The sequence below is a fragment of the Atractosteus spatula genome, chromosome 19, assembly GCF_055471065.1.
Source record: "Atractosteus spatula isolate fAtrSpa1 chromosome 19, fAtrSpa1.hap1, whole genome shotgun sequence".
Lineage (NCBI taxonomy): Eukaryota > Metazoa > Chordata > Actinopteri > Semionotiformes > Lepisosteidae > Atractosteus > Atractosteus spatula.
This window is the reverse complement of record NC_142724.1, coordinates 6643614-6663523: the sequence shown is the minus strand read 5'-3', so window position 1 is coordinate 6663523 and position 19910 is coordinate 6643614. Positions and strand designations below refer to the sequence as shown.

General features: G+C 41.5%; 2 protein-coding genes across 2 annotated transcripts; both read left to right on the top strand.

Annotated features, from left to right (window-relative positions):
* Nucleotides 1-1286: 1286 nt before the first annotated feature.
* Nucleotides 1287-11305, top strand: cyld2 (cylindromatosis (turban tumor syndrome) 2). Its single transcript, XM_088937791.1, has 14 exons — nt 1287-1354; nt 2246-2697; nt 2862-2988; nt 3564-3805; nt 4355-4523; nt 5132-5261; nt 5696-5803; nt 6707-6786; nt 6943-7009; nt 7428-7557; nt 8017-8125; nt 8633-8751; nt 9075-9279; nt 9886-11305. Exons 2-14 carry the CDS (start codon nt 2287-2289, stop codon nt 10068-10070), a joined length of 2082 nt encoding a protein of 693 aa, XP_088793917.1. The 5' UTR covers nt 1287-1354; nt 2246-2286; the 3' UTR covers nt 10071-11305.
* Nucleotides 11306-12407: 1102 nt separating this feature from the next.
* LOC148817965 (protein spire homolog 2) lies at nt 12408-19349 on the top strand. Its single transcript, XM_088937751.1, has 16 exons — nt 12408-12660; nt 12938-12969; nt 13536-13718; nt 14336-14461; nt 14855-14917; nt 15014-15178; nt 15620-15697; nt 15791-15920; nt 16701-16825; nt 17369-17432; nt 17640-17755; nt 18048-18146; nt 18278-18345; nt 18679-18706; nt 18900-19039; nt 19181-19349. Exons 1-16 carry the CDS (start codon nt 12408-12410, stop codon nt 19347-19349), a joined length of 1839 nt encoding a protein of 612 aa, XP_088793877.1.
* Nucleotides 19350-19910: the final 561 nt, after the last annotated feature.

Below are 19910 nucleotides of genomic sequence, written 5' to 3'. Positions count from 1 at the left end.
ATGTAAATCAAATTTAAGGCTACTTGGATAATAAGCTATGCACCAAACCTATTATTACTTGTCAAACCACACAATGAAGAATTACTGGGTTGTATTCTTTCAACAACTTCTTGGAGAGGCGGACTTCGTTAGTGCTCTGTTAACATTCAAGCACGTAATTATGAATGCACAAGCAATCGAAGAGGTTCAAATTAATATTTGTTAAGTTTTACCTTGACAAATACAAAAACAGTTTTCATTACACCCATTTTCTCCGGAGCTAATTGGGTTTGTTAGTTTTTTTTTGTTGTTGGTCATTATAAGGTATTTATAATACAAAGAACTGCTCAAGGAATAATGTCAAAATATGGTGAAATTATTTTTCTCAAGGAGCCAAAATACACATCGATAGCAAAAAATAGTAAAACGAAAAAAGTCCTTGGGACCATCTCATTGTAAAAAAAACAGTAGTACTGCCGGTATGAGGATTGTATATGAAATTTTGATATTATTTCTATAATTATTAACATTTGCGTCTTCTGGAGCGGCGGATACATAGCTATTACTCCCTCTAGTGACAGGATTTGAAATGACTGGTCCACATCGTCACCACAAATCCAAATTATTTCTTATTGTTGAAAAAGTGAAACACCCTTCTCTTATTGTAGCAGCGCAACTACAATGGCTTCACAACAACTGAATATACGAGCAAGCTTTATTCCGTAGAAAAATGTTTCCTAAAACAGAACAACAAACCACCCGTTGCAATCTGGATTTAGATAAATCAAATTGTATTTGGAGGGTTTGCGATTTATCTTTGCTTTATGAACTTATTTATCTTGAAAAATGGTGAAAACTTGTTCTGTACAATACAATGGTTAATGTTTTAAAAGATCAACGTATAATCGGTTCATAGTGTCAAAATTTTATTTTGTTATTCATTTTGTTGCACTAAGCAAAATTACTTTTACGTCCTAGTAAACACTACGCACGTTGGAGTTACAGCGCCGTGGTTATCAGACCTAATATACATCTTTTTGCTGAAAAAAATGGATACCAAATGTGCTTTCCCCATGAGTAAGGACAAAATAAATCGATATCAGAATAGAAATTAATCTTCTAATATTCATAACTGTTGTCACAAATTGTTAAACAACGGCATGAATAAAACATGAAATTATACTAAAAACGTCTTTTAACGTTAACTTTCCTTCAACCTCAGTTCATGGATCACTTATTTCACAACGGCGTCACTTTGAAGACGGTCCCTGAATCAGGTGAGGTGAAAGTTGAGCTCGGTCATAACTTCCTGATCTGCTCAGACTAAACATGGAAACAAAATGAAACAATAACTGGGGAGAACATCAGGAACTCAGTAAGTTCGGTAATAGTGTTCTTGCATTTTGGGTGTCTTATGTTTCAGTGAAGATGCTTATCTAAATCAGTTTACAGTTCAATTATGAATTTATAAAACAAAACAGAATGGCAGATATAGATCATATTAAAAGTTGGGGTCGGAGTTCGAGCTTTTGAAGACTTGCAAATGAAGATTGTTCTGCAACATTGAGCGTCTGAAGTTTCGAAGTTGCAAGTTTCTTCCTTTTCAGCACTGCAGAAACAAACAGAAACATCAGTAGGGACTGGGGATGGTGGTATCATGCTGCATGCAGTAAAAATGCACTGTACATTGTTTTCCTATTTCTACTGGTCGAATGTGGATTTCTTTGTGCTTTATAATTTCTGTTAAGAATTCACAGCTTTGATTCATTGGGTAATGCACAAACCCTGAAAAGAAAGGTTTAGGAATCTCCCCTGATCCTTTAATGCATACTTACTGTAGCTCTTTTTGAAAAGTCTCTTTAGGTTAAGAAATGAATTTTATGTATGCAATGAAAGCTGCTTAGTAAGCAGATTTGTCTGACAGGTTCTGCCACTCAGTGGTGGTGAAAGTGAAATATTTAGAAAATAATTCAGTTGATGTGCACTTGACAACAAATACTTTCTTCTCAAAACCAGCTGGACTGGAAAGAATCTTGCATTGGCAGCGCCCACTTGATGTTCTGCTTCAAATGAGAGAACATTTAGTTCAGTAAATCAGTAGAGGCCAACGTTTAATTTGCCACATGACTGATCTCAAAACATGTTTTAATTCTAAATATACGTTCATTCTAACGTATCCTGCCACAGTTCTGCCTTACCACAGTTATACAGTTTATAGAAAATGTGTGAGCACAGGCATGTGATGAACTGTCAATGGGTTTAACAGGACGACAGACATCCGCAGAGACGCCATCTCGGTTGGCGATAATGGATTCCAGATCAGAGGAAGAGAAGTACTTCATTGTCATGAAGGCGAAGCCCAAGCCAGGGAGCTTTTCCAAGGGCAGCATAGGCCGCATAGAGAGTGAGTCCCAGGACGAGGTGCAAGGCCCTGTCTTCGACACAAAGGGCACTCAGAAGCTGAAGAAGGAGAACGTGAGGCTGCTGTCTGCGCTGGAGGCTCGGCTGCTGCTCCGGGTCTCTGCCCCCGGGAAGAGGCTGCAGGTGCTGCAGAGGGCGGAGCTGTTCCGGGCCATCTGCGGGCTGGCGGAGGGCGACGTGGTGGTGGTCCAGCAGAAGAAGGAGCAGCGGACAGGGGTGGTGAAGGCCGTGGTGGAGCTTGTGAAGCACGAGGCCAGCGGGGAGCTCAGGATGCGAGCGTTTGAGGTGAAACTTATGGTGGGTGTTGGTGACAATCGATTGGGTGGATTGCAGCAGAGCACTTCAGTAATAATAACAGACTTTATTTTATATAGCGCTTCTCAAAGGGTGTTACAGCAAGAAAAAAGGTACCTCAGATATGTCTCTATACAAACTTTTTTATATCTTACATTTGGTTTTAGGATCCAGAGAAAAAACAACCTTGCAAGAAGGAAGTCTCTCCTATTTTGTGCAGTGCAGGAGATATTGTCGATGTCGTAATTGATTCTCCACGAAATGCACTTCTCTGCTTGAAGAACCAACTGGAAGGTGGTTTTCTATATTGCGTCACTTCAGCCAATAGAAATCCTTTGTGTAGCTTTGTCAGCTGTCCTGATTTTGTGCTATGTAGATTTAGTATGAGGTAATGTTCCAGTAAAGCTTGATTTGTAATTAATGTAAAATACGGATGGGCTCATTATCTTATACAGTACTATATTTCTTTAATACTCCTTCATAGTCTTGTGACCCAAGTGTTTGTGGAGTGGCTTTGCTAGCCAAGCTCTTAATTAACTGTTTACCTTTATAAGTAACTTGAAATATTCAACACATTAGCAGTTGAAATCAAGGGGGGCATTCTAATTAAGCCAATTCTCAGTCTAGTGAGGTTTTGTGTTAAGTAACCGAGAGCTTTGCTGGACCAGCAGACACTTGTGTTGGGTGAGTGTAAAAACTGAAAAGACGCTCACAGATAGAGATGGTTCATCAGGGAAGACAGCTAATGGGCTGAGGGCCAGCCTGTTCGGAAGCAGAAGACTCACGTGATGATGTGTTGGACAGTTTCAGGGCTGTCCTGCGAATTGCGCAGACTATCGAAGACGTGCTGCTGTTTCTGTCCCCTGTAGCCTCTAACGTGAAGGATTACTCGGGGTCAGACTCGGGTTTGAAGTTGCAAGTCAGGGGAGTGCAGGCAGGTAGGAGCCCCCCGATCACCTCAGACCCTGGCCCAGCGCTGACACCGCACCCCTCGCTAGAGGTGGGCTCCATGGTGGAGATTCCAGCCGGAAACGGGGCCATGGTGTATGGAGTAGTACGATGGATCGGGACCCCTGAAGGCAAGAACCAGCCCTGGGCAGGGGTCGAACTGGTGAGTGCCACAGCGGAACCAGTCCAGGCTGGACCTCTGCACTGGGCATTAAATGAGCTGTTTCGGGCTTCAGTGCTACTGTGATCTGTTAATAAACCCACATGGGCTACCCAGACTCACAAAATGAAACTGTGATGGGTTTTTACATTTTCATTATTATATGCACTTCATCCACCTTATTTAAAAAAAAAAATAAGTCCACATAAATTGGTCTGATGTTTAGATAAGATCTTTTCGCATACCACAGGTTGCTCTCCATGAGACACAAAGACACACGGGACAGGGAGAGAAGCTTGGGGTCAGAGTGCAGGGTCAGCTATTGTACAGCGCCCCTGGAGCAATTAGGGTGAAGGGCCTTGCTCAGGGGCCCAACGGAGTAGGATTCCTCTGCTGGCCGCGGGATTTGAACTGGCAACCTTCCAGCCACAGGCACAGATCCTTAGCTACAGAACCACCGTTTGGACATATCTCTGTATTTTCTGTTATTCTGTCTTCTGTGAGTTGTAAATGTGTTTCTGTACTGAAAAGATGTGCTCTACATCGCCACAGGATTATGAAATGAAAGGCTGTTCAGACGGCAGATTTGGGGCTCAGCGGTACTTCACCTGCAATGGGAACAAAGCCATGTTTGTCATCCTGAAGAACTGCTTTCCAGACAGCAGGTTTCTACCCCTACCTCCCTACAAGGAAACTCTGCCACGCTATGAACCACATCTAGGTGATGCCATCCATCCACTTTCTAACCGTTTATTCACTGCAGGGTTGTGGGGCAGCTGGAGCTGGAGTCCAGCAAGCAATGAGCACAAGACAAGATACACCCTGGGCCAGTTTTCCCAGTAGCTAATTAATTAGCTTAGGTTAAGTCTTTGAACTTGAGTACCAGGAGGAAACCCAGGCAAACATTGAAAGAATATGCAAACTCCACACAGATAGCATCCCAGGAATTGAACCCAGGTTCCCAGCACTGTGCAGCGGCAATGCTAACAAAATCTCAAAGAGCAGATAGCTTGTTGTTATTCCTCGTTTACTTGGGGACCTGGGCAGATTTGAGTCGTTATACTTGATAGATATGTGTTAGTCTGTTTGATTTAGAAAATACTTTTAAATCACTATTTTAAAAGCTAAAATTTCACTGTTAAAAAAAAAACAATAAAAATACCTCCACCTTTTTTTCCCATCTTTGTCTTCGTGATCTTCCTCTCTCCTTTTTGCTTGTCGGTTTCCTTCTTCCTCTCCTGGTGACCAAATTGCCACTTAGGTGGCAGCTGCTGAACCTTTCTGTCTGAGGTGCTGATGCACGGAGGTGTTCTCTGTGTGTGTGCCCAGGAGGTGGTAAAGAGGCTGATGAAGACATTCCCCCTTTACGTGAATCAGAAGTGCTGTCGCTGCTGGAAGGCAGGATGAGAGGCATTCAGGGACACTTTAACTCCTGCTACCTTGATGCTTCTCTTTTCAGGTGAGTTACTTTCACAAGGATTCTCTTGTGGGGATTGTATTAATCTCGTCACATACTTTACAGACCCTTATGTATGTTTTATACTGCAACATATGGTGATCAGTGTTGAAAATACTTTTTTTAAATGGACATCTTTTTCTACTTTGACTGCAAATCAAATTAAATGATTGTTCTAGAGGCATGTAAAACATGCACGTGTATTCAATTAGCCCTGTATACTCTAAAATGGGCTCCAGATGATTTTTTGTAATATGTCCGAGGTTGCAATCTGGTGCTGGTTTGTGTAGGAACTGGTCACTGTGCAACAGCGGGGTAAAACAACACACACGTGAAGCTTAGGGCTCACGATAACGGGCATTTCACCAAAAACATGGGGGAATTTTAGGAAAATCAGTTTAACTAATGGAGGTCTCTTGCTACCTGTGCCTTTTCAGTGTGTTCACTTCATCCATGGCTCTGGATAGTGTGTTGCACTATCCTGCTGGCACTGAGGGACACATCCAGAACATACTGAGGAAGGATATCGTCAACCAGCTGAGGAGGTAAACTCAACCTGATAATAGCGACAGCAGATTTAATACACAGTTAACAAACTCCTAGTGCAATATCTGTCCTTGGTTTCATGACTCTTGTAAGAAGGTTATGAATCATACTGTAGATGCGAATGATGATGAGTATGATTCCTTTGGTTTTTTTTCTTTTTCTATAAATCTATACAAAATATCACAAGTGGTCTGCAGTCAACAAGATGACCTTTCTCAGGCTTTTTAGAAACAAAAGGGCTTGTTCGAGAAGTTTACTTTTATTTACTGAGCACAATGGGAAAAAAATCACATCTGGGCACAATAGCTTTCATCTGTGTACGCATTATTGCATTTGAAAGATTGGGACTGACTGTGGTCATTATAGAACAAAGGCAGCAGTGTGGAAGAGTGGTTAGGGTTCTGCACCTATAACTGCAGGGCTGTGGGTTCAAATCCCAGATGAGACACTGCCCTTGAGGGAGGCACTTCATCTGAATTGTTCCAGTAAAATATGCAGTTGTACAAATAGCTGCAAACATCATCTAGGTGGATGCTGCTCATTGGTGGTGGTGGTGGAGGGGAGTCCCAGTTGCCTGTAAAGCACTTTGAGTGGAGTGTCCAGAAAAGCACTATATAGGTGTAAGCAATTATTATTATAAATGTATGTCAGTTTGGATAAAAGCATTTATTTTTTTTGGATGTTCCACTGATCATTTCCATTTAATTTGAAATTCCATAATTCAATTTGGATTCAAAGTAAATTCCAGTTAGATATGGATGCATATTCTTCACATAGATTTGTTGTTTAATTTAGTACACATTTTTAAAAACGTGATTTCTGCTGTTTGATTAAACGCAAGAATAAACACAGCATAATAAATCAAACTGGTTTGGGTGAAACTGACACAATTCCAATCCCAGACAGGGCTTTGTTCCTGCTGAGAATGTGATGAACTTCAGAAAGCTGCTAGGGTGCAGTTCATTCCTCTGTGAAGAAAAAGGTAATACCACAGTCTTCTTGTCTCATTACACCAATTTCTGTTTTATTATTTCTCAATTCTGTGCAAACACTCATTTTTCATAATTCTGCAAGTCTATGCACTCAGCGCAGGATGAAACCTTGGGCTGTGCTCATTGTTGTCATCACTTCCCCTCAGACCCAGAGGAGTTCATCAGTACTCTTCTGCATCAGGTCCTGTCTGTAGACCCACTGCTGAAGATCAGGTATAAAACAAAACTACATTTTACAATAGATTCCTCTGCAAAATATCATAGAATATTCACTACTTTTATTTCTCTGATAGCTAGCGAGGTGCAGGTTATATGTTACTGTACAATAGTCTATGTGCTTCCTCATTTTCATTCTTCCATGTCTCAAGTGTATGTGTCAACTTTAAAATGGATCTTCTCCCTAAAATCTAAGAGGGCTCAATTGTACTTATTTTTTGTAGGCTAAAACTACGTTCTTGTGTTTTAAATATATTTTTATGATCTTTATAATTCAGATCAGTCTTTAAGAGGATACTATGTCAATGTCATTTAATTACTGTTGTAAGAATCATTTGCATAAATATAGAACAGACAAAATCATGACACTGGGACATAATACATTGATGTGCTTGAAACACACCGTGTTTTTCAGGTCAAATGGTAAGACCCAGGATTCCTATACCTTCCAGATCATCCTGGAAAAGGAACAGGTGGCGAGCACACCCACTGTGCAGCAGCTGCTAGAGACCTCCTTTCTGGCCTGTGATCTCAAGTTTCAAGAGGTAAGCTCTGTGGGCGCCATCCGTTCAAGTTTATCAACCTGCATGAAACACTCTGACAACATCTAGCATCTCAGAAGCAAAGCGTAAGATCCAGAACCTCTGAACAGAAAATAGTTGAAAACAGTTAGGCCATTAGAAAAACATGAATCACATGTTTCACACTTAAAACACAGTAGGCTCCATCTAAGAGAACATGTCTCAGGTATCAGAAAGTGTTCATTAAAGTGGATATATCATAGACTAAAAAATGTAAACAATGCTTGGGTTATGTATTTCTGTGGGCTTTTACAGTGTCTATGTTCAAAGCTACTACTGCAGTGCTGCTTTACTGCTTTAGCCTACAATGTAATTAGTACAGCAGGCATGCAGTTGAAATGGCCTTGCTGGAGGTAGAATAAACTAATTAACTCTGAAAGTTCAAATACTTAATTCATTCATTAATTGATTCGTTCACTCTAGATCCCGTCCTGCTTGATTATCCAGATGCCAAGGTTTGGAAAAAAGTACAAAATGTTTCCTCAAATCATTCCATCAACAGAGCTGGATATTACAGATCTTATACATAACAGTAAGTGTGCTCATCTGCTCTATAGCCTATAACATAGGCTTATAAAGTATTTCAATGACACTGTAATAAGTCTCTACAGCTTATCTTATAAATCATAGACACAAAAGTATACGCTAAAAACACCTGGCTGATGACGTTTCTTATTTTAATCAACCTTCGCAGTGAGTCTCTGGCCTTGTGCTCAGTGCTGTCCAAACCGATCTGGTGGTGATTGTCGAACTGTGAGATGATTGAGGAGGGCACAAAAGCTTTAAGGACATTCAGTCCGTCTGGCCCGTTTGGTAGTTACGAGCCAATTGAAAGAAGCCAGGGTGACTTGAGTTTCACACTCCAGCAACCCATCAGACAAAATGATTAAATAAACGACTGTATGTCTTTTTTTGCATTATGGTCGAGTAGATTTTTAATGAAAAGGTCGGGTCTAGTCCACAGAGGGAGATAAATAGTCTAGAAGGCAGAAGGCAAATAGTTCCACTGAAGAATCCCTCTTGTCCTGCCTCCTCCCAGACCCACGAGAGTGCTTTCTCTGTGGGAAGCTGGCAGAGCTGGAGTGCTACGATTGTCTGAGGGACCGCAAGCTCATGCCTGGGAGAATCAAGCAGTTTTGCAACCTCTGTGAGAAACAGGTGAGCTGTGGCCGTCGGTCATGTGCTTGGGCTCATTTGTTCTTCAGAGACTGCACTGTTATACTCGGTTCCTATTTCTGATCAGCTTGGGATCGCTTCGTTCCTGGCCCCATTCGCTGAATTCAGTGCCTGTCCCTGGCCAAGAGCTTTCTGAAACGCTCCTGACTTCATTTCCTGCTGCCTGAGGCGTCTGCACATCGCATCCCAGTCGTGGCAGCACGTCCTATTGTTACACAAAGGGGCCAGTGGTGGGCAGCTGGGAGCGCAGTGGGCTAGGATGTGGGCAGTGCTGAAATGTGCTGGGGGTCTCGTCTCCGTGTCAGGTCCACGCTCACCGGCTGCGGCAGGACCACAGGCCCCGGGGGATCTGCTACCCGGCTTGCCTCAGGGAGGGTGACCCAGTGCCGAGGCTGAAGCTGGAGCTCTTTGCTGTGCTGTGCATCGACACCAGCCACTATGTGTCCTTCGTAAAGTACGGGAGCGGCAGAGACTCCTGGCTCTTCTTCGACAGCATGGCCGACCGCTGTGGTGAGACTTCTCCTTCGGCCTTTCTGTTCTTAGTTGTTGCAAGCTGGTAAAGGAACAGGTTTTAACTACAGTGTTGCCTTTGGTCTGGAAGATTTATGGACTCCGGTGGTTTGTGTTGCCTAGTGAGCTGGATCGAATAATAGGGGTGTTAAACTATGTTGACATATGTTTGGACTGAACATATGTCTTATCTTGTCATTTCAATAAGAACTGTTTCTGTTCTGTTAGATGTTTGATTGAATTACTTTCCTTTCAGTAAAATAGATATTTGTGTATAATGTCAGTATGAACTATGGTTGTCCGATTTAAATCACTAGACAGTAAAATTTGCTACATATACAAATTGAAAAAAGGACAACACAAACCAGCAGGCACTAATTCCCAGTGTGGAGAAGAGGAAGAACACAAGTCTGTATGGACACAGGTTTTGAAACTTCATCCTCTGTCATGTGTGTTGATGGGTAATGTAGTCTGGGGTTCAGGTATTCTATATTTCATTGTTCCTTGGTGCCAACGTTGCATAATACAGATATTGGAAGTTACAGAACCATTTTAGAAGCTGACATTGACACTTTGTCTCTTTGAATGTTTGTAATCCCTTTGCAGGAGGTGAAAATGGCTACAACATCCCAGAGATCAGGGCATGTCCACAAGTGGGTGACTTTCTCTCGCAGCCTGAGGAAGACTGGGCTAAACTCGACCTATGTTACCTTGATGAGTTTGTAAAGAGGCTGCTGTGCGACTCATACATGTGCTTCTATCAGTGTCCAGCCCTCTCACTGTACAGATAGCTGAACATGCATAGAGATCTGATAGATGTGTACAGCCCTCTCACTGTACAGATATCTGATAAATCAAATCATTCTATCCAGCACATTATCCCTGCTAAAAACTATGAAGAAAAATGGAAAACAAGATTAGATCAAAGGTTCGAGCTCTCTTTCAGACATTAATTAATAACTCTTGGCAAACAAATGTCCACCATTAGATACCAGGTTTGTCATTTTCAGCTGGTAGTTTTGTTTATTTGTGTGATTATGGTGTTAGACTTCAGGAATATATTTATTTGACACTTAGCAACAAACAGCATTAGTTATCCAACACTACTATCACTCAGCTTCACATACTGTATCTCACACTTTTCCTCTGTCTCATCTGTGCTTTGAACAGTCAGTTGGTGCCTACATTGAAATTTAGCTCTATTACATTAAATCCAGATTTTTTTATTTTTAAATAAATGAAATTTCTTAAAGTTTTTTCCTGGGATAAAAATAATTTGTAAATTTATACAGAAATGGTATATAATAACTTGGATCCATTTGTATAAAAAATAGAAGACAGACTTTCAATAGGAACAAAATTGCATAACAAAGCTTAGAGACGAGAGGCAGTTATTCAGTCTACCTGTCTTGTTTGTTTTTTAGTAGCTGTTTGATATGAGGGCCTTGTCCAGCCACTTGAAACACATCAATGGAACAGCTTCTATCAGCTAGCTTATTCCAGACCCCCACAACTCTTTGTGTAAAAGTTGCCTCTTGTTCTCAGTTTTAAATGCACTTTCATGTAGTAACATGCTAAGCTTGCTAAAAGTCCAGGCACTATTTTAGTTTCACGGTTTTGTTTGGATCTCATAAAGAGTTTTCAGCTGAAACAGTATTTAATATAAGGCTTGAGAAATCAGAAATTCAAGGTGTAATAGGTGACCATAAGCTAATTACATTGCAACAATGTGAAGTGCAATGCTGTCTCTGTTTGATGAGATATACTCTTAGGAAGTAATTTAGTTCTTCAAATGATGCATTAAAGAGTTAAAGAGTTTCCATAATGCAATCTAAATTTTTTTTAAAGAATTAGAGCTATTCATTTAAGTAAAATACCTTGTTCTGAAATCAATTATTATAACAGAATTGGATATTTTTGTATTCTGTATAAAATGTATATTGAGGTACATGAAGGAATGATTCTAAAGATGCCAAATACTGTGATAATCTTGGAAGAATGGATAATAAAACAGAATTATAAGTTTCTCCTTTTTTGTATTTGATTTTCTACATGTACTGTATGAATTTATTTGCAGAAATGTTATATTAAACAAACATTCTATTCTCACATAGTTCACCCAAACAGACTGCAAATGTATTAAATGTTTTTTTAGCGTTCTGAAGTGATTTACAACTGATGTAATCAATAAAAAAAAAACATTTTCACGACAATGTGTTAGGAGGAAAGTGTGATTTTGTTATTTGTAGTTTAGAAAGTTGACAGTATAACATTGCCCACGATTTTTTTTATAAAAGTGATCAAACTTAATTCGACGATTTCCTGTTTGATTAAAACACACAGGGCTGACCGTGGTAATAAAATTCGTGATATTTTTGTACACATAAAAATTATCAGGGAAATAAAACATCCACTTGGCTTTGACTCAATAAATCAAAGATTAGTTTTCTTTAATGCTAACGTAGTATTGGGCAATTAATTGCAAGTCAAGGAGATGATCGCTCCGGGTTCTGCTCGTGGGTGAATTACGTGCGCATTCTTTCAGAGTGTTTGGGATCATCTGTTCTCCGAGCATTTTAGAGGAATGCAGAAAATTAAGTGGTTTCTGACATTTCTAGCAAAATATCTGAAACATTAGTTTCAAATAATATTAACTATTCCAAAGTACCTATCCTTCTATTATGGTCTCTGGTAGAAAATGGAAACGAAAAAGGTGCACAGAAAGTCAGGAACCGTTCCAAAAGCTGGAACTTTGGACGCCTCAAATTTTAAAGGATGGCCAATGGCAAACACAATTTTTGTTATGCTTTGTCAAAGTGTTGTCAATGCCAAAGTCTGACTCGATTTTCCTCCCGTATTACGACAGGTGAGTACCAAACGTGATGCGCTAATTGGCCAAAACTAAATACGGTGCCGCGCAACGCTGGGGTCCTAATTACACTGAGACAATTAGGAAAGGCTGAGTCGCTGGTTCTAGTTACAAATGCCCTTTGTGCTAACTTTGCTTGGTTGGGGAGTGATTTGTTTTGTGGGGACCTGCTGTTAAACTAAACACCGATAATAAAGGAAAATACTCTTAGAGAACAACAAAAAAGTTACTCGAAACACAAGCGAAGGCAAGGAGAAGCATGGGGGATTCTAAGTGCCTCTCCGATAGCTACCATATCTCTCTGAGCGAGATTCTGGAGCTGCAGGGCCAGCCCGTGAGCGAGGAGCAGGCGTGGGCCCTCTGCTACCAGCTGTGCAGCCTGATGGTGCAGAGCCAGCGCCTGCAGGGCTGCGGAGACCTCTCTCGGTGGAAGGCACCCTGGATCACCGGCATGGAGAGCGTGCTGTTGAAGAACGATGGGACGGTGGTCCTAAAAACAAAAGAACGAATAAGTATGATTTTTTTAAAAATTGTTTGGCATGTGTTAAACAAGATCATGTTGTACTGACCAAATAACGTTGGTTCCAATTTAAAAAAAAAGGGGTGTAAGGTTATAACCTTCTACGGTTATCTCCAAGTCTAATCGTTTAGAAATTGTCTTCACTCATCCGCGAATTCTTTTTTTTCCTTTAAGTTTTCCCCGCAAATGCAAGGCAAACAGATTCTGATTAGCCGTAAGAAGCAGCGAGGAGTCTTTAATGTACTGGCTCGTGTTTTATTCTGTTTCAGAAGGATCTTTTGAGCTGCAGACCGAAGATGATGTAAGTTCAAACAGAGACTTTAATAGTATCTGTGACACTGCTTTCATACTGTGTGCACAGGTGATGGGGCACGTATGAGTTTTTTTGGGGGTGAACATGGGTGGACAAAGCAGAGGCAACCCTGGCCAGAAGTACCATAATTTGGTAGGTTTTAGATTCACCTAAGATGCACCATGGAAGATATTAAGTGAAGAAGACTGGACACAAATATTACAATAAAGGACCAGGGTTGTCTTAACCTGATTGCTGGGCATGCAATTTTGAATCCATAATTAAGGAAAGTAGGCTCTAAATCTGATGGGCTACTAACTCACTCCACCAACCTGGTCAAACCTGTGCAACTGGTATGAGCCAACATGCCTCTCTTGATGTAATGCTCTGCAGTAGTTTTATCAGAAGTAAAAATTCTGTGAAGGATGGCGAGCGTAGCTTTTGGGACGGTGGTATTAGTTTTCCCCCGAGAGTGAGGCAGTCCTCCTACAGTAATACCCATACTCTAAGCCCACCACTCTTTCCAAACACACTTGAGACCTCCAAAACTGCTGTTCTGCACTTGTCCTCTATAGATGGTGGATTTTCTGGGAAGAATGATCTACTCCTGCCTGGACTGGGGTTTAGGCAGTAATGTGGAGAGAGACCTGAGTGAGACCCTGGAGATTCTCATCTGCCAAATGACTAAACTGGACACCAGCCACCATAGACCAGGGGAGCCTTTCCAGCCAGTCTGCACGTTCTCTGAAGTTATTCAGGTGGTGTTCTTCCAACTCCTATTTGTAATGTTCATTCCCATCTCGGCAGTGTTGGATCCAGGAAGGTATACACCTGTGCTTGAGCACTGTAGGAAATATGCTGCAGCAGGAGGAGTGGGTTTTAACTGCGGCTACCTCTGCATGCTACTGTAGAAATACTGTCGTGGTTTTTAGGTAATTTACTTCTAGAAGATGTACTTCTGTGGTTGTCCAGTGATGCTGCTTGTATGGAAAACCACAGTGTTTGGACTTTTTCTAACTGTATTCTCCACAGTATTCATCATATGTAAGTTAGTATAATTATATATGCATATTGGTGTTTGTGGACATTTATAATATACAGTACATTCCTGTTTTCTTCCTCTTGTACATCAGGGGCTGAAGAAAACAAAGGATTTTGAGTAATATAATCAGGACATTCCTAGAGCAGGGGAAGTTAGCCTTTCATCCATTCCATTCCAAGCCTTTCGTTCAACGAATTCCTAGTTGGTGACATTCAGCAGTGGGGCAGTTTGCATGGAAGTACTGGCTGCAGGCAGGAAATGGAAAGGACAGTGCAGTCTACACTGAAATATACAGCATGGTTCGAGGTGACTGGTCTCCTGCGTGTGTTGCAGGTCTGTGAGGCCCGCCTGTACAGCCCAGCTATGGCCGCACACCATTACAGAGCCATCTGCTCCATACTGTTTGCAGAGACTGTAGACATTTGCCGGTATCTTCAGAAAATACAGAATGCAAAGGAGGTGAGACTGTTAGGTTATCCATCATTTTGGTACTTAAAGCTTTTACCTTCATCTCCAGGGGCTAGATTTTCAGGCCTTCAGTTAAATTCACCCATTCAATACTGAAATATTGAGTTTTCCTAGGAGGTTCTCACTTGGTCCTTGATGAAGATTAAGTGCAACACTTGTACAAAATACTAGCCTTCGGATTCCGTTGATTAATTCCCGAGTGTATGACTCTATGTCCATTAGTATTGTTCACATGGCTCAAATCTAGCGTGTCCATCCTATTAGAACAATAGGCTAGTGTGCTTATTTCTCAGGCTCCACTGTCTTTTTAGAAACCGAATAATAGCAGGAGGATACTTTCACTGTTGAATACGTAGCTTTCACCATTGCTTTGAATCTCTCCAGACTCTGCAGAAATTGGTGAATAAATCGGATGTCAGCATTGTAACCCCTGTTACGACAGACTGGGTAAGAAAGAGGGAGGTTCCCTAACATATAACGGATTAGACTGGGAATTTCAATCCAGTTTTGGGAAGCAATGGTGGGTGTTGGTGTGACTTGCAGGTTTTCACCTGGAAACATGTGATTGAAGAGCTGAGGACAGGTGTTACGCTGAAGTCCAGGTCGGAGCGTCACAACGTCACCGCGCCGGCGCAGGCCCCGCTCTCCCCTTATGAGCAGCTGCTGCGTGATATTCAGTCCAAGAGGTACACTCTCCGCAAAGTCAAGGTGAGCTTGCACTGTGTGTCCACACACAGGGCCACGCCATTAAGAGGGGTTTTCTCAGCCATTTCAAGTGTCCAGCAAGTTGAAGATACCCACCCTGGCCCATAAAAGACCACAGTGAAGAGACTGAAGTATTTAACAATGAGGAGGCTTTCTAGTTTTTAACTGCTCTTCGGGGAATCATTGTCATAGCTGGCTAAGGAGAGACCGAGAGAGCCTTTAAATATTTAAAGAGGCAATTTCTGTCCTCCACATTTTAATCTGTGCTCTGAATAAGAATCTGCAGGTTCTTGGGAGCCCAAAAAAAGAACTCTTTTCTTGTGAAAACAAACTTCATTTACAAAGTATGTGTTGCACATTGGAACCCTGTACAACATAGTGATGATAAGACGTTTTTAGGAGATCTGATGTGACTGGAATTTTCCACTCCTTTTCCTCCTTCAGACGGTGGGTAATCTGCCAAAGAGGGATCCCCATGATGCTCTTCTGGACTTTGTTCGTTCCAACCCCAGACTGAGGCCTGTGAGTTGATGGACAGGAAGCTTCCGGAGATATCTTGTAAATTTATTTCCCCAAAACAACACAATATAATCTTCCCCTAATTATTTCCTTCAGGCATCGGACCGTAAATTAAAGAAGCGTCCTAAGGAAGCAGCTAGTCTCCATGAGCTGCTGATGGAAGAAATCCGATCTGCTGCCAAACTGCGACCGCTGTCCTCCCACAGGAGGAGGGCAGCTTGTCAAGGCATCGTGCTTCCACTGCCTATCTGTTAAAGACTCCTGTACTGCAGAGAGGGAATGAGGCTTGGTAGACGTTCCTCCAATATGGTCTTTCCTTTTGTCATGCTGAAAACTCCACAGAGCCTTGCAGTTTAGTTAGTACCCATTGGAGGATTAGTGGACTCCTCATTGATGTCCCTGCAAGCCTGCAGTTGCCCCAAAATTTACAAGGGCCACCACTGAGCAGAAAACCAAGAGAACTCTGGCTGACTGATGCCAAACTTACCCTAGTTGCACTGTGCCAGTTGTGCAACACTGGTAAGGAAGTTCCAGTCACAGTCAGTTAATGCCTGCTCTGGCTCAAGACTGTCCTCGCTGGATAGCAGATTAAGCTCTTTGGGGCTGACAAGTGCCAATAATTATTTTATTTGCTTCCACTGCTAACTAGTTAGTCCATCCTCTGGTTTAGTTAATTGCGAAGACATTATCTACAGGTATAGACTACTCATGACATTCACTGCACTGCAGCAGAAAATACATTACGCACTAATCAAACTGTAGAAATCACTTCCCATAAATGAATCATAAAACAAAAGCAGTTTCCCATCACACTGGTAAACAGCTGCTCAACCTTATGTCCCTTGTCTGCTTTTTCTTTTAGTTATGTGCAGATTGACCACGGAAATGTGTTTAATTCACAAAAACTGTTTTTGGTGTGTATTTTGCATATGAAGATTGTGAGTTTGGGTAAATATTATACCATTACTCTTAATGCTTTTTTCTGTCGTATCTTTTTTTTTTCTAGAGAACAATACGTCTCCGCCTAATTGTGTTATCTCAGTGTCTGTTTATGAGGATTCTTTCTCTGATGACTCCTTCTGCCTGTTGAAGCCTATTCCCACTCCAGATCTCAAGGAGTCAGGGTCTGAGGTATGGAACTTGTACCTCTTCCCTGCATAATATCACCCAGCAATCTTTCGAGTAAAGGGGAACTAATTATAACTATGAAGGTGATGAGAACTTGCTGTTTCAGTTGAAGAGATTTGAAAGGGTAAAATCATTTTAAAGCAAATTCTAGAGAGTATAAAAGTATAGTTTGGCCATGGAGTCTTGTTCCAAACAGAAATTTTCCACATTGCCCTCTAGAATTGATTTCCTAGTGTTCCATCTCTTTTTCACCCCATTCTCAACTCCACTACCCAATATAATTTCCTGTGTCCTCATTCCCCCTCATCCCCCAAACACACCTGAAGAAGGCTTACAGCTCTAACATTTTCTTTTGCCTCTGCTTGGCAACTCTTGATTCACCTCTACACATTCCTGTACTGCTCGCCACTGTAGCCCTTTAAAGAGTATTGACGTCTTCAACCAGTGTTGTTTTATGTAGGTCATGCAGAACCCTCGTCAGCAGGAGAAGGAGAGGAGCTGTCTAGCGGTTTAACTCCTGACTTGACCTAGTCTTTTGTCTGACAGGAAGACAGCAGGTATTCGGAGAACAGTGATGAGAAGCTGTGTGAGAACGCAAGCAGCAAACCAGGTAACGGCTAGATATAGTGTGGAACATTTGTGGACTATAATTGTGTTCCCCCCCCCCCCCCCCCCCCCATCCCCAACAAACGTTTGGATCTGGTCAAGGGTAAACTCGGCTTGCTTGCAAGCATAGATGTCTGTTCATCTTTCTTTTGGCAAGTGTATGCATAGGGTCTCAACTAAGCAATTCCCAGGTGATTACATTTTCCCATAGATCGAGATCTGAAGTTCTTCCCTTTGCTGTCATCATCACCGATAGATCTGCTGAGCAACCCATCTGGACACAGGAAAAGGTCCAAGTCATTTGACAGCTTCGAACTCGAGAAAAAGGTAGGGTTTCCATTTACTTTTTTGCGATCAATTTAAAAAAAAAACCTGGGAACCATGATTAATAAAGAAGGACTAGAAATTCCTGGGAAGTTCAGCAGGATCGTTAGTAGTTAAGTGTAGATAAGGAGTGTGTGCCAAAAGGTGGTAGTGCACAGGAAAGGAAAAGGAGATTTGAATATCTGGCATGACATGTCGAACATACAGAAACTTGTTTCCTTTGCAGTTTGCGTTTCAGATATTTGATTTCTGTCCGTCTCTGCCATCGTGACCCCATATCTGTTTCATGCTGCAGGTCTGCTTGCCTCTTACAATTGCAGACGTGATCAGGGTGCGTCAGGCAGAGATGGGGAGGTTGCAGAACCTCTCCTACAGCAGCTACACTAACTTGAGGGTGAGTTATTTAATGAAAGTGGTATATACTCTCATTCTAGAAATTCTTTAGGTGAAAATCAACCAGGGTTTTGCTTCTTTTAAAGTTTTCTCTTATTTGGATTAATGCCATTAACCTGGTGTCCTTTTCAGGTCTGTGCATGTTGCCAGAAGAGGAGCCTATATTTTACCTGGCATAATTCTTGCTACTTTTGCAACAGGTAAGCTGTTATAATGTGAACACTACCAGTTTCACGTTAGGGTAATAGGAACTCTGGAATTTTACTCCAGAAGTCTGCATGGGGTTTTCTGCTATATTCTTTTAAATATTTATCTTGCTGTCACAATTGTGCAAACTAGGGGCCCTCCAGTGGGTATTGGGATACTCTAAAACTACCATAGAATTGTACATGTTTTAGTTACTTGAGAAGAGATCCATATAACATTTAAAAGCCCTTTCTGGCAAAATGTATTGAGAAGGTAGATTAGTGGGTCTGTATTCCCTGTGCATGCTGTGTAGTATATACTGATGCCAAACGGTTTTGTTTTTCCAGGGTTGTGTGCCCAGAGTGTTGTATTGAGGTAAGGTGTTTTTTTGTAATGCAACCTAACCCCCCCCAGCTTAAAAACTCACACTTCTGGGGATAATAAGCTGTTAATGGCTAACTGCTTTGCAAAAGATTTTCCAAATCTCAGGGATTCTGTTATTCCACTCTGTTCACCCTGAAACGCAACGTGAGAATAAGGGCTTTATGATGATGTTGTCTGTTTTCAGATGCTGCTGCCCAACAAGTGGTGCATGAATCTCCCAGTGAGCTTCTTCAAGAAGATCGTTGTGACTAAGGAAGCACTGCTGATGGGCCAGGACATTGAAAACGCATTTTGGCAGGAGCGGTGGTCTTGGGATAGCACCAGGTAATAAAGCTGGCCACTCTAACAATTCCAGTAGTTCTACTTTTGCAATATTTTGATAGCTTTCATCCGCCACTCTTTTTATTCTGATTTAAGACCTGCCAAGAGGAATTTAAGCTCTTTTTTTTCTTTTTTTTTTTAAAGAGTTCCTCTGGTCCTGGAATCAAGGGTGATTAAAACAGCCCCACAGCACAGACTGGCAATGAAGGACTGGTACAGTAAAGACATCTGTGTGAGGTGCAAGAACTTCCTCGTTGAAGCCTGTGATGCTGTGCTCAGTCTACGTGCTTCTCCAGTGCCAAGAGAAATCTGATTCTTCTCGGAGATGCAGTTAAAGCTTGTCCCCCCTCTCCCCACCCAAAGCTTTTTTTGCTAAGGCTTGTCTCTTACACCACCTTCAGCACTTTCTAATTGAACTCCACCAGCTTCACACACTAAGTAGAACTGTTCCGTTTCCTCTTTGATATGTGCAACGCACTCCTCACTAGTCACACAACACTTTTTTTTAAAAGCACTAATTTTTCCATGCTCTGATTTTTTTTTTCCCCATGTTGTTTTGTTCATAACATCCCATCCCGCAAGCTTTAGTGTTTTATAAGGCTTTTTAAATGTTTTTAAAATGATTGTGTCTGAAATAAATGTGATTTTTCTGCTCTTTTGCCATTTTATCTATGACACTGATTGATTGCTGTTAATGTATTTACTCTTTTATTCACTGTGAGTGGTGCCTTCTTATCCATGTGCATGTCAGTCTTTGCTGGGCATTATATACTGTAATTCAAGGCATTTACCACTGAGACTCTGCTTCTGGGCAGAGCTTTGAGAACTCCGGTGTAATGAAGATCTCATTCTGCTAGTACTCCCAGAGCTTTTC